General features: G+C 50.3%; 1 protein-coding gene across 2 annotated transcripts in view; it reads right to left on the minus strand.

The window, feature by feature from the left end:
• The window catches only part of OLFM2 (olfactomedin 2), a 97,097-nt gene that overhangs the window by 32,611 nt on the left and 51,101 nt on the right, over nucleotides 1-13,385 (minus strand). The window contains exon 1 of one of the 2 annotated variants that reach the window (XM_061550441.1): nucleotides 5,532-8,406. The exons of the other annotated variant lie outside the window; for it this stretch is intronic. Coding sequence (XP_061406425.1) covers nucleotides 5,532-5,825 — 294 coding nt within the window. The 5' untranslated portion in view covers nucleotides 5,826-8,406. Of the gene's footprint in view, nucleotides 1-5,531; nucleotides 8,407-13,385 lie in introns of those variants that run through there. 2 annotated transcript variants of the gene reach the window in all.

Consider the following 13,385-nt stretch of genomic DNA (forward strand, 5'->3'; position numbering starts at 1 on the left):
ACGTTACCCACATTTTTCTTAGGTTTTGTCGGTAAAGTCACGTAGGTAAATTTTTTAAAATAAAATTAATAAAAGTAAAATAAAATAAAAATCACGACGTTTCGGAGGCAACACAAGCTTCCGTCTTCAGGTGGAACCGTCACATCACGATAGCTGTATCGACACGTCGTGATTTTTATTTTATTTTTATTTTACTTTTATTAACTTTATTGTTAATTTTTTACCTACGTGACCTTACCGAAAAAAAAACCTGAGAATATGAATCCTTGCAGTCACGAAAGCTTCAAATGTAGAATGTTACCCACGTTCATTATTGGCGCTGTCCTCGAGCGGACAAATATAAGGGGACTAATGTGGCAGCCGAGAAGGACACATTGCCAAAACGTTAGCCAATTATATTGTATTTAATATATGTAGAATTGTGTTTAATATATAAAGTACTACATATCAATATATATAATTGCAAATGTGTTGGAGCTTTTCTTTTTTTAAGCGAACGTTCGGTAACGTGAGAGCATTGCGGCAATTAGTGACAACAGTTGCAACGTGAATTATTTCCACGAGCAGAGATTAAGTGTGAAAAACGAATTTTTAATAAATGGAAATGAAAAATAAATAATGGGTTTTAATCATTCTCACCCCCTCCCCACCAAAAAGTTTGCAGTTTATTTTTTAAATGTGTCGGTACGCATTAAATGAAGAGTTTTAAATTTAATTTAAACCCCCAATGGCGGTATCTGTAGCATCTCAAGCATAACTTTGGAGCTCCGACACGATGTGGTCACTTGCTGTGCCCTTTAAAATCTAGGTTGAACACTGATTTTTATTTATAACTGCTTTTTGTGTTTAAGTTTCTTGTCCTTTCCTCCGCACCTCCGATCGGTACGGTTGGCTACGTACGGTGCGAAATAAGTTCAACATACTTACTTGATATTCTTTGGTTTTTTCGATAAAGTCACGTAGGAAAAAAATAAAATAAATGAAAACAACTAAATTAGTTTATTTTTTACCTACGTGAGTTTAACGAAAAAACCAAAGAGTATCAATCCTTGAAGTCACGAAAGCTTCAAATCTATACTTACTTGACTTGTTATGTAAAGGTGACCAAAACATTGTTGAAGCGGACAATTCTAGCTGCCAGTCCAGGCGGCTGCCAGATTTCACTTAAAATGCCAACTCTTTGGTAAAGGTTGCTCGATAAGGTGACGTACAGCCCAAGTGACAATCTGAACCTTTGAAGAAGCTGCCTGCTGACCTCTGAACTGTTTAAGTGCACCACACTGCGAGTTCCAGTGACAACGCATTAGTCAGGATTCCCTAAATTGTTAATGTTGCGAGCTGTGATTTTGTACTTTGGTTATCTGATGTGACAGTCCGCTCCAGGGGAGGCACAGCGTTCATTTGTGCGTGTGTGCATGTGTGTGTGTGTGTTGGTGTCACTGAGTGAGTGTGTGCGCGCACCTCTGCGTGCGTGCGTGTGTGATTGTGTTTCACGCCGCCGTGTGCACGTGAGCGTGTGAGTGTCTCGGTGTACGTGCGGTTGAGTGAGTGAGCTTGTGACCGACTGCGTATAATGAGTGTGTGTGTGTGTGCGCGCATTGGTGTTGCGTGTCCAGTGGAGAGCGGCGGTGTAGCGGTTAGCGCGCTGCGCTACGAACCCGGCGAGACGGGTTCGATTCCCGCTTACGGCCAACACAAGTGGCGGTTATCTGAATCGGTCCTGGGACTCCCTTAGGTCGACTCAACCTCAAATGAGCACCTGGTGCGGTGTGTAAATATCGGCACAAGGAAGACAAAGGCGAGCGGGCGTGGTATTGGCTACCAATCCCGTCGTGTAGCGTGCCAGCCTTCGTATGTGCTCGCTAACTGCACTTACCTTTGAGAGTCTGCTAACGCTATACGGGGGATCTTTGTAGTTGTCTTTGTTCTGTGTCCACGTGTTGCGTGTCTTTGTCTTTTTGGGGTATTAATGTCTGGCCACGCTCAAAACCCATATCAATTGGAATTTGAATCAGTTGTGGGCCACCCCCAGGTTGTTTCAGCACAAAATGACCGCACTGAGTACACTGCGGGGAACATCAGGACTGGATATACAAATCTGTCCACCCATTCCCCACGTCAATGCACTCCAACATTCACAGGTGCCCGCTAACAACATCTTCCCATTCATTTGTTTCACTCTGTCACAAATTAGCAGATATTCACGAATAATTGCCGGATTAAAAGAGACGTTATTGAGCTGAGTCACGAAAAAAACCGGTACTGATGAATGCTGGTAAATGTCACTGGTGTGAGATGATGATTTCGCCGTTTGATAGACAACGCCCTTTGATGCCAACAAAGTAAGTGTTTAAAACAGCAGCGAAAAGTGTGAGCATGGCACACTTCCATTGGATTGTTAAAAGTTTTGACCTCGTAAGTGATATTTATATCTGAATATCACGCGAACTACGACCGTAGTACCGTCGTATTAGTAGAAGTGGTATCCTTTATTTACCGGACCGATGCAAATGCAGGTCTATTCTTTTACAAGGGCAACCGCAAAGAGGACACTACCTATAGGATAAATTCAGCCCTAAGAGAAATTACGAGCACAGTGGACTGTGGGTGTATAAGATGAGACAAAGGGATGGGATTCTTTCATGCATCACATTAATCTTACGAAGTACAACAAAGCCCTACGAACAGCTCCAGTGAGGCTGGCGTTACAGACTACGTGAAATTCCACGTGTCGTATTCTACAGCTACAGCTGTGATTCCATTCCTGTGGAGCTGAGCATCGCCATTATCATCAGCAACAGCAGCAGTTATGGTCAAACCACTGCTGGACAATTTAACTGACCGACTCTCTTAAAAAGACCACATTGCAGTATTCGTTGTGTGAATATCGTGCCATACGCACGTGTCAGACGCACGTACATCCGATAACAAAACAAAAGCAAAGATCCCCCACCCCATAGCCTTAATAGACTGTAGGGGAAAGTGCTTGTTAGCGAGCACCTATGAAGGCCGGAACGGCACACGAGGGGGTGGGTTGCCAGCACCACGCACGGCCGCCTTTGCCTCCCGAGTGGCGATGTTAACACACCGCAAACCAGGTACTCATTTGAGGTTGAGTCGACCTAGGGGAGGCCCAGTACCAGGTTCACATAATCGTCACTGGTGTTACGCCGCAAGCAGGACTCGAATTCGGGTCGTTGGGCTAACCGCGACACTACCACTCGTCACATACCAGCACCACGACTACCACCAACCACCACAACCACCACGATATCAGGCACCTCTCTGCTGGCTTCAAAATTAAATTGAAAATGAATGTAGGGCTCCCCTCCCTCTGTGGGCCGCGTAAAGATGCCAAGCAGCACGATCAAAATTCCCAGTAGCCCGCACGTACACCAGAAGACACAACGGCAGGCGGGCGGGCGGGCGGTCGAGTGGGCAATCATGCCTTCTCTTTGCAAGTGAGAGAGAGAGAGACTGAGAAAGAGAGAGTGAGAGATCGCAGCTCGTCAAGGGTTAACATCAGCCAGTGCGTCAACCTCACGCGTCGCGCCTTGCGGAGTCAAATGGAGTGCGGCTTTTTTTTTTAAATGTGATTCACAGTCCATTAGCAATCTCTTGAACGGCTCATTAAAGACTGTGTGCCCCGGCGAGCACAAAAAAGGAATGTTGAGCCCCCTTTGAACCCAGCGCCGAACGCCGCGAATGTAATGGGACCTGAATAAATACGATGGGTTAGCGGTACTAAAATGTCACCGTGATTTCTACTGACACGTGTTCTCTCTCGCTCGCTCGCTAGCTCTGCCAGCTCTCTTTGCCAGCCCCTTTGCTCTTTTCATTACTTAATTAAGCAAGAAAACCATTCCTCAGAAACGTACATTTTTTTTTGCCGGAACTCATGAGCGAAGCTGCGCAGATTAATACCCGGCTTTATTATGACACGCGAGCATGAATTATTAACGTGGCATTCGAATGCCTAGATTTGCACGCAGTGTGGCTTATGCACCCATGTGTGTGGTGTATACATTAGGGTGACCTATTTTTTACATCTTTTTAAAACAACAATAATAATAAAACGATACACAAGGGGAGGGTGGGGTGGCGTGGTTACAAACGGAATGGAGCTAACACAAATAATGAAACAATAACAATAATTGTAGTTTGGTGCAAAAAACATCCCTTTCCAGGGTCGCATGGACACGACCCACGATATAACTGGAGCGTTGCTCCAAAGCTGGTTGGTATACGGGGAGTGGGGTGGGGTTGAGGGGGGGGCTGAAATTACGTAGCGACCGCTGTGTGTGTCTCTCTCTCTCTCTGCTCAATCACAGCAGCAACCATGTGGGTCTCTCAGGCGAGATGGAGCTCAATGCTTTGGTTGTTTGGCTACGCAGCGCGCCAGAGCACAGAGTCCCCGAATGCAGATCTCATCACATCCCTCACGTGGCATATGCAGGGGAGAGATTTTTGTTGCTGACCGTGTGATTCTCAGTCGCTCACATATAAACCAGCGAAATGAGCGCGCTGACATATTGGTCAGTTCTTCTCCCCAACCGCCCATCCACCGCCTTCTAATCCCGCTCCATCCATCCCTCCCTCCCTGCCTGCCGCTCGCCCTCTCTCCTTCGCCCCCCACACCCCTACCCTTATCTCTCTCCATCTCTCCCTCCCTCCCTCGATTTGCCGCTCGCTGGCAGTCGCACGCCAAATCCCATCCTCCCATGCACACAACCTCATAACGGCCACTGTGACTGTATCACTCCTCCACCCTCTCCACCACCCCCGCAGCGCAACTAATGATTTTCGTTATTTTTATGTAATCTCACAATGCGGCCGATGAGCTGACGGGCACAGAGGTCGATACGAACAAAACAACATTGACCGCTGTTATACACTTTGCATACTCGGTGGACTGAGTGGATGCTTGCCTACCGCATACCCACAGCCACTCATGCATACACGTGCGTTCCTTCTTTTGGCGTTGACGCGCTTCTGCAGAGAGTGGCCTTAATAATTACGACAGAACCACCACGTGCCAATCACGATCAAACGTGTCCGGTAATTGCATTAGCGCTCGCTCGCTCGAGAGAGAGAAAAAGAGAGAGATCTTCCAATTCCCGTGTACAGTGTACCGAATCAATGCACTTTTCAATTATGGTTGCGCGCCAAAGAGAATGGCAGACACTTCATCGCAAATTATAAATCCCCCACGAATCCATAATGTTCAGTTGCCCGCACGGGCCAATATACACCCCGCACACACACGTACGGATGGATGCATACAGACAGACAGACATGGACGAGCAGGTGGGCCCAGAGAAAACACAATTAAGGAGCGCGCGAGCAATTAACAGAATCGATAGATCTATGAAAATTGATTCAAGTGCAGACACAAAGACAACGATCCCCCTGTATAGCCTTTGACATCCTTTCGGGGCAAGTGCTGTTAGCGAGCGCCTTTGAAGCCCGGCACGGCACAAGTGCAAACACACACAAAGACAAAGACACAGACGCGCGCGCGCGCGACTCACGGATGAGATCTTGTCCATGTCGGGATCCGAAGCGCCAGCCAACTTTGTGAGGTTTAGGCCCACGAGGCCGGGCAGCGTTTGCGACATCCAGTTCGTCACCATGGCCATCGTGCTGAGTACCACCCCGAGCTTGAGCAAGGGAACCGATGCCCCGATGCCCGTCGAGTTCGTGGTGACGTTCAGACCGTGGCTGGAGGCCTGGGGTAGCCCATCGGAGGACGAGCGCGCAACGTGGCCGCACAAGGTCACGCACAGGAGCAGCACCGTCAGCTGCGGTCGCGCTGACTTCGTCATCGTGACGACGGTGACGACGGTGTGACACGAGATCTTTGTTGTCTCGGCTTCGCGTTGCCACCGTTGTGTGTGCGTGCGTGCGTGCGCGTGCGTGTGTGTGTTGTCGTGTGTGTGTGTGTGCGTGTGTGTTGTCGTTGTCGTGTGTGTGCGTGTGTGTTGTCGTGTGTGATCGAGGGAGGCGGCAGGCAGAACGACGCCACCAAAGTCGCGTCTCGCCGCGTGTCCACGATGCCACGACCCAAATCCCTGACGCCGGCGCGTGTCGTCAGTCCGGTTTGGCTGTCGCGGTCGATGACGACGATGTTTCTGGCCACGTTATGATCACAAGGTGCCCATGTATTGGCGACCAAATTGTTGTTGGTTTATGTAGATATATTGTGAATTGATGAATTGCAATAAGTGGTAGTACTGGTAAGTTTTTTTTTCGTAAAATTTGAAAAAAAAGCGGCTGCTGTGGTTGATGGGAGAGCTCCTCTCTAACCCGGCCGCTCCGTCACACGAGCGCGTTGGTGGCAGACCACGAGGAACGCCAAAAAACAAACTTCGTAACTTTCACTTCTCGCAGAGTGGAGCTTCGAAGACGCAACTTCAGCAGATCCAATTCTGGCACCACCACCCCCCTCCCCGCCCCCCTCTTCCCCCTATTTCCCTTCGCCAAACCTCTCGGCCTTCTCTTCCTCCCTCCTCCTCCGGTAGCAGCTTACGTGAGAGTCATGTCAGCCGCGCCCTTTGCTGGAGCTTGGGTCCCGCATCGGATGTGGTATACGACTGGAACGATGCAGCTGCTACCGTCGCTGTCGCTGCTGCTGCTGCTGTTGCGTCCACTTTCATGCCCTGCGGGTCGCTGTCACGATGATGGAGCGAGAGGCGCTCTCTTCGTAGCTGGAAATCTACAAAAGGTCTCACTTGACGTTCTCAATGATGCTCGAAGAGCGTCGGTACGTGGCGGGTCACGGGAGATTAACAGCACAGTGTCGCTTTGTGAAAGCTCCGCACGTCGTCGCGCGCTCGCTCGCTCGCTCTCTCTCTCTCAGTGCGCTTCCCTCTATCGCCCTCTCTCCGATCGCCCTCTCTCGTCTCGCTCTTTTCGCTTGGCCCTTACCCCCCCCCCCCCTTCTGGCGTCGCCTCGCGTTTGCTAGTTGAAGGATGCGGGGAGCGCGCGCTCGGGTCGCGCGGGGGCTGTTTAGCGCAGCGCGGTTATCGCAAGAGCGCTTGACCGAGCCCCCCCTATCTCGCTAGCGATCACGGGCCGGGCCGGCGGCAACAACGAGACGCGGGCAACGGGCGAAACAAATGAACGTATAAATAGCACAGATGCATGACATGTGGGAGAGAGTGAGAGAGTGTGTGTGTGTGTGCTAGAGAGAGAGAGAGAGCTGCGCGTCTCAGGGCAACGCGAAACAAACACGCGAATCTCACGTCCGTCTCTTCCGCCGAGATGACCTGCCGAGTGATCAAGGATGCGCTGTGACCGCGAGGGAGACGGCGAACGAATGTACGAATGTATATTTGAACAGATGGAGACTGCAACTCGCAATATAGCACGGGCTGGCTGCTACAAAGTTACACGCGTTCGGGCTGTCGGCTGGAGCTATCGCTGCTGCTGCTGCTCCTACTGCACTCATTCGGATAGATGATGATGATACTGCTGCTACCGGACGATAGAACTGCAGAGAGAGAGAGAGAGAGGCTCCCGATACGCGAAATCGCCCCTGCGTCGGCTATAAGGCGGCCCTGTCCGCTTCCTCTAAACCCCGCGACAGCACCCAACACTTGGCGATGGAAGAATTGAGAAGGGAAAAGCAACTCGCGGTGGATAATCTATTTTTGTCTGTTTGTTTCCTTTCGTCCTAAGGCGCGCTGAATATTACATGGAAAACGGAGCGTGACGGCGGCAAGTAGCCTGATTCGAAAACACAATAGCCCAATACGGCTAATAAATCTTTACCGCAAACACATCGATCGGCAGCGGAGTACAAGCAGAGCACGGGACTCACAGTTTCCAGTCGCGTCTTGCGGTGTGTTAACGCGAAATCGAATTCCGATACCCAGGGACTCGACTGATCTTTTTGGGTCGCTTTGAAGAATACGTACGCTGCGCCAATTTGACTGCGAGCGAGCGAGCGATCGAGCTATAAGGAAATAAAATAATAAAACTGTAATTAACGCGCACACACACACACAAAAAGCAACACACCTGACCGCGTTCTCTTCTACGAGCCGGGAATTTGCCTATTCACCCTCGCGGCCAGAATGGCATCTCGAAGCGAGGTGGATTTGTTGTTGTTGTATTTCTTATTAGAGCCACTCTTGTATTACAGCACCGACGTAACAACTCGTATCCCCACTCTCTCTCTGGTGCGAATCCAAAGCGATCGCAGCGCACACAATACGGCATCAATCAGACGCGGAAGCGCATGCGCGCACGGCCACCTCGGGACGGAGATTTTTTTTCTCTCCCTCCTCTGAGCTTCGTTCATCTGCTGCTCTCAAACAGCAGCAGCAGCAGAGTCCCAGGCATGCGCAAAGACGGGAGAGCTTCCCTCCTCCCCCTCCGTCAGGGCTTTGCTCTCTCTCCCGTTTCACTCTCCCTAACCTCTCCCCGTTTCTCTCCCTCCCCCCCCCCTCTCTCTCTCTTACTCCCGTAGGCAGCAACGCCTCTCCCCACCACCACCATTCCCGCCCTCCCTCCCGCTCTTCTCTCGCTCCCTCCCTCCCTCTCGCTCGCTCGCTCTCTTCTTATCTCCGCTACCCTTCCTCCCCCAATCCTACCCGCTTCTCTCTCCCTCCTCAATTTCTCTCTCTCTCTAGCTCCTCTCTCTCGCTTTTCTCGGCACGCTGACTTTAACCCTCCCCGGCTCCATCCATCCCGAGCGTGCCATGCCAGCGACGCGATAGCGCGAATTGCGCCTAACCACAAACAATGCCTAACAACAACACGAAGCAGCAGCAATCTAAGCTTGCAATACTACTACCACCACCACCAATAATAACAATAATCGACGATCAAGAGGCAGGCAGTTGTTAAGGCGTATGCTAATCTCGCGTGGTTGGGGGTCCGAGTTGTGTGTAGCTCGCAATCGGGGATGTCGATGCGAATTAGCGCGACGCGAGTTCGACTTGCGCACAGACACATTGTGCATTAGCCGCGTAGGGGCACCGGCGACGACTGCTCGCCAATGATTCCCGAACATCATCACGACGTTCGGCTGCCATTGAGCAGACGGCGCCACCGCAACGCCGCGCGCGGGTTCGGAAGAAGCCGCCGCAATGGATGCGGCAATTATTTTTAATTAATGTTTGCGCGTTCGCCTTGGCAGCGGCAATGTGTTCACCGGGGGAGCCGATGACGTCGCCCCCGTGATAGCGAGGGACGCTCGATGGGTGCTGACGTGTTTTATAGAGGAGCAGGCGACCGCACGCGCACTCCCCTTCCTAACTGTTACTAATAACGGTGCCGCTCACATCGCCACGCCTTAGGACTCCTCGTGTTGATAGCCCGTGGGTGCGATTGTCTGTGTGTGTGTCTGTGCATATTCGGGGTCGGAGAAGATGGAACCGCAGGACTCTCGTTCCGTATCCTCTCTCTCTCTCTCTCAATTTCTCATTCGCTCTCTCTCTCTCTCTCCCCAACTCTTTGCCGCACACCTGAATGGGTCTTTCAACGCGGGAACCGCACAGCCATCGTCAAGAGCAACTGCGCGCACTGTACGCGTCCGTGCGTGCGGTTTCTACGATGGAGCGAGATAGGGGGAGCGTGGATGTGAGAGGTCGGAGGAGGTGTGGTGGTGGTGGAAGGAGGGGGGTGGTGGGGGGGTGTGAGAGATGGAACGGGTGGGTGGGTCCCGTGAGATGACTCGGCGTGTATGTGTGCGCGCGCGCGCGAGAGAGAGAAAGACGACGGGGGAAGGGTAGTGGTGGTGGTGGTGTTGAAGGTAGGGGGGTTTGTCATCTTCACGTCAGCGACCTGCTCTGCGCAAGCGCACTCGCGCGTTTAATCAGAGGCGGCGAGCGCAGCAGCGCCGGTAATGCGATGCGGAGCGAGTGAGCGAACCCTGTCACTCAAAGGTGCGCGGCCGAGCGAGGGGTGCTCGTTAGTCACGGGATTCAATCTGTGCGCTGATGGCGACGATAATGACGCCGACGATAACGACGACGGCGACGACGATGATGACGATGATGATGACAACGATGATGATGATGACGACGATGATGACGATGACGACGATGATGACGACAATGATGACGACGACGACGATGATGACGATGATGACGACGATGATGACGATGATGATGACGACGACGATGACGACGACGACGACGATGATGATGATGATGACGATGACGACGATGATGATGATGACGACGATGATGATGACGACGATGACGACGATGACGACGACGATGATGATGACGATGACGACGATGATGATGATGACGACGACGATGATGATGATGATGACCACGACGATGATGACGACGATGTTAAGTGACGCAACGAGGTGTCCTCGCACAGAACAGAACAGCACCGATTTGTTCTGGAGTTTCATTTTAGCAATGCAGTATATCCGTGTTTAAATACTGCACGATCAGCTGTAGAAATGCCCAAGAGTAGCCGAAATGATGTGGATGAGAGCACACCTGCGCTATCAAATATGTATTTTGATGCAGTATATTTGGTTTAAAATATACAGAGAGTTGGTATTTTTGGCGGTGCACGGCTACGATCCGGAGCGCTGGATGCAACGGTTGTTGGATCACGTTCAGACTCAGCAATTGATTCTAGAATCTATCCGTGCGGAACTTTGAGTGGTTTGCGTGGTGGTATATCTCCGGGTAGTCCGATGTCAGTCTAACGCGAAGCAGGACATGAAACAATGACATTGTCCCAACCTCCGAATGTAGCAACACCACCTTCAACAGCGTGTCTTGAGATTCACTCGGCCTTTCCGAGGTAATTATTGGACAAATGCCAATACTCATTCTTCCGAACAATCTCATAATTTTGAAAAATACGATTTTGATATGAATGATTTGACCTGATCCATGGAGCGTGATCGTCGTAGCGGCAACGTCTCAAGCTATCGCCCTCTTGTCTCGATTATAAGACCCCCCCCCCCCCCATTTGTTAATAGGGGAAATAATGGGGTGCGTCATATAATCCAATAGGGGGGGGGGGGGGTTGTGCGCCTTTCTTCCCGGAGCGTCTTATTATCCAGAGAATATGGTATTTATCTCAGTGTGTAGAGACGGTGAGAGACGGGTTTTTCCATCACTCTAGAGAGCAGGCAGATTACTTTCTTTGTCGAAAGCAGTAATCTCCAACATCAATGTGCTTATTCCTTTTTCATAAAATATCAGTTAAGCACAGATGAGACTATCAACGACAAGACAAAACAATCTCCCAGTTCATTATGCCATCACCACTCAATCGTGTCTGGGCATTATTCTGTACGTGCATACACAAAGACAGAGATCCACCGTATAGCCTTTGCAAGACCGTTGGGGCAAGTGCTGTTAGCGGGCACCGATGAAGGCCGGCACGGCACACGAAGGGTATGGTTGGGCAGCACCACGCCCGACCGCCTTTGTCTCTCCAGTTGCGATGTTTACACGCCGACAGATGTATAGCCGGACATCTGACGTCAGCTGTATTTCTGAGCATGCGGGAACTCATTGAGGACGTCTCTTTATCAAGTGAGACCTGGGTTACAGTATCAAACACAATGCAAATAAGTATAGAAGAAAACAAAACCACATCTGTAAGAATTTCAAAAACGTTCACAAAATACCTTGTTACGAATCGTTAAGAATGTTGCTTTCAAACATTACGGGCTGTGGAAAAAAACAAAATGCAAATGGTATATTCGTCCTCCACGTGTCAACTTGATTTGATTTGCTCTGTCGGGTGGTGGAGGGTTAGAGTTACAACTCCGACACGATGCAACCCGAAATAAACGAATCATGAGTCGTCGTGAATGCTTAAGCTGCTATTCACATACAGACGTGAATTTGGATTTTGTTTTCAGCCAAAAAATACGCGAGGACAAGTCGATAAGATAAAGAAGATAAAGACTCCATGAGCTGGAACGCAATGATCATGAGCATTCTCATTCAGGTTGTCCAAGCAATTCAGTGTAGAGAACGGATTGACAGGGAATACTCCCGCAATGGAACTTAACCGTTTCATGTGAATAGATATATCAACAGATAAATACAAACACGGAACCTCTTCGTCAATCAGCTGATGAATGAAGGCACCCACATTCCGTGCGCGCAACGCGGCCATGTCGGTTTGTTTGGCCATACTTCACCCCACTATGGGCAGTGCGGGTTAACAAAGGAGGGCGGGGGAGTTCATACATCACTCGCCACTCAACTGGCATGCATCGTATGTACGTCGAACCTCTTTCGCGCCGTACGCAGCCAACCACGCTCATCAGAGGTGTGAAAGGCCGCTAGCGGCACAAGGCGGTGGTGGGTTGGCCGCAACAACATGGAGCGGGCGTCTTTTCCCCTAGCGTGCAATGCTTCAGAATATCAGAATATGTACTTATATTGGAGGAATCCGATGAGCTATAAAGCTCTTTGCCACAGATGTCCAGTAGGGGCACGGGGTCAGAACGTTCTAGCAACAAACAGTTCAAAACACAATCGTAGTGTAAAGTACAAGAAAGGTAAATAAATCACCCAAAGACATACAAATAAAACGAGACCATCCCCATCCGACCAAACAAAGGCCACCTGTTTAAAAGCGACCTGTCCACGAATGACAGCCGCCCAACAAAGTGGCCCAACATTTGGACACATCGCACTGCCATGGCCTCGGCTATCGACCTCGGACGAACGGGGAGAGGAACTCGGATCGCAGGATTAATTGCACTTGCACAAACCACTAACCACCGTGGAACTGTAACCCACGCGGCCCGCTCCAGTTGAACGCATGAGACACCAGGTTGTTCCACCTTCGTGATGCGTCGCGGATAACGGAGCATTCTCCGCATCTCCCGACTATGTATTACCTCTGGTAACCGTGGGGGTCGGAATGTGTGGGGGGGTTGGGGGGGGGTTGGCAAATTAAACGCTCCGCAAGAATACACGCGACCTTATTCTTTTGCTTGTTGTCGCGCTTATAATCCGTGCCATATAGCCTATGTGGTTTTTTTTTACTTGTACACTACGCGCACTGATACCACACAGCGCATATAACCCCATACATCATCATAATAGAAAGCATTTGCCCGGAACTAACAGCACGAAAGGTGTTTTTTTTTTTTACCAAAATGTAAAATTGATGTCACTTTGCCCCAACTACCTCGCATTTCATCATTAACTCGCGCACGGAAACGCGCACGAATTTCTGGAAGAGCCAGGGGAAAATTCATCGCTCTATTCCTGCGGACGCGAAATACCTGCCGGAGAATAAAAAACACACACACTGCACCAACACTACCTTCATACTGCTGCTAGATGGGATGAGGATGATGATGATGGCCGGCGGTGAAGACGAATAAGAGAGTGGCAGTCGAAGGAGGGGAAACCCAGCCGCAGAGAGACGT

The sequence above is a fragment of the Lethenteron reissneri genome, chromosome 12 (assembly GCF_015708825.2).
Source record: "Lethenteron reissneri isolate LAM-NWPU_2019-01 chromosome 12, ASM1570882v1, whole genome shotgun sequence".
Lineage (NCBI taxonomy): Eukaryota > Metazoa > Chordata > Hyperoartia > Petromyzontiformes > Petromyzontidae > Lethenteron > Lethenteron reissneri.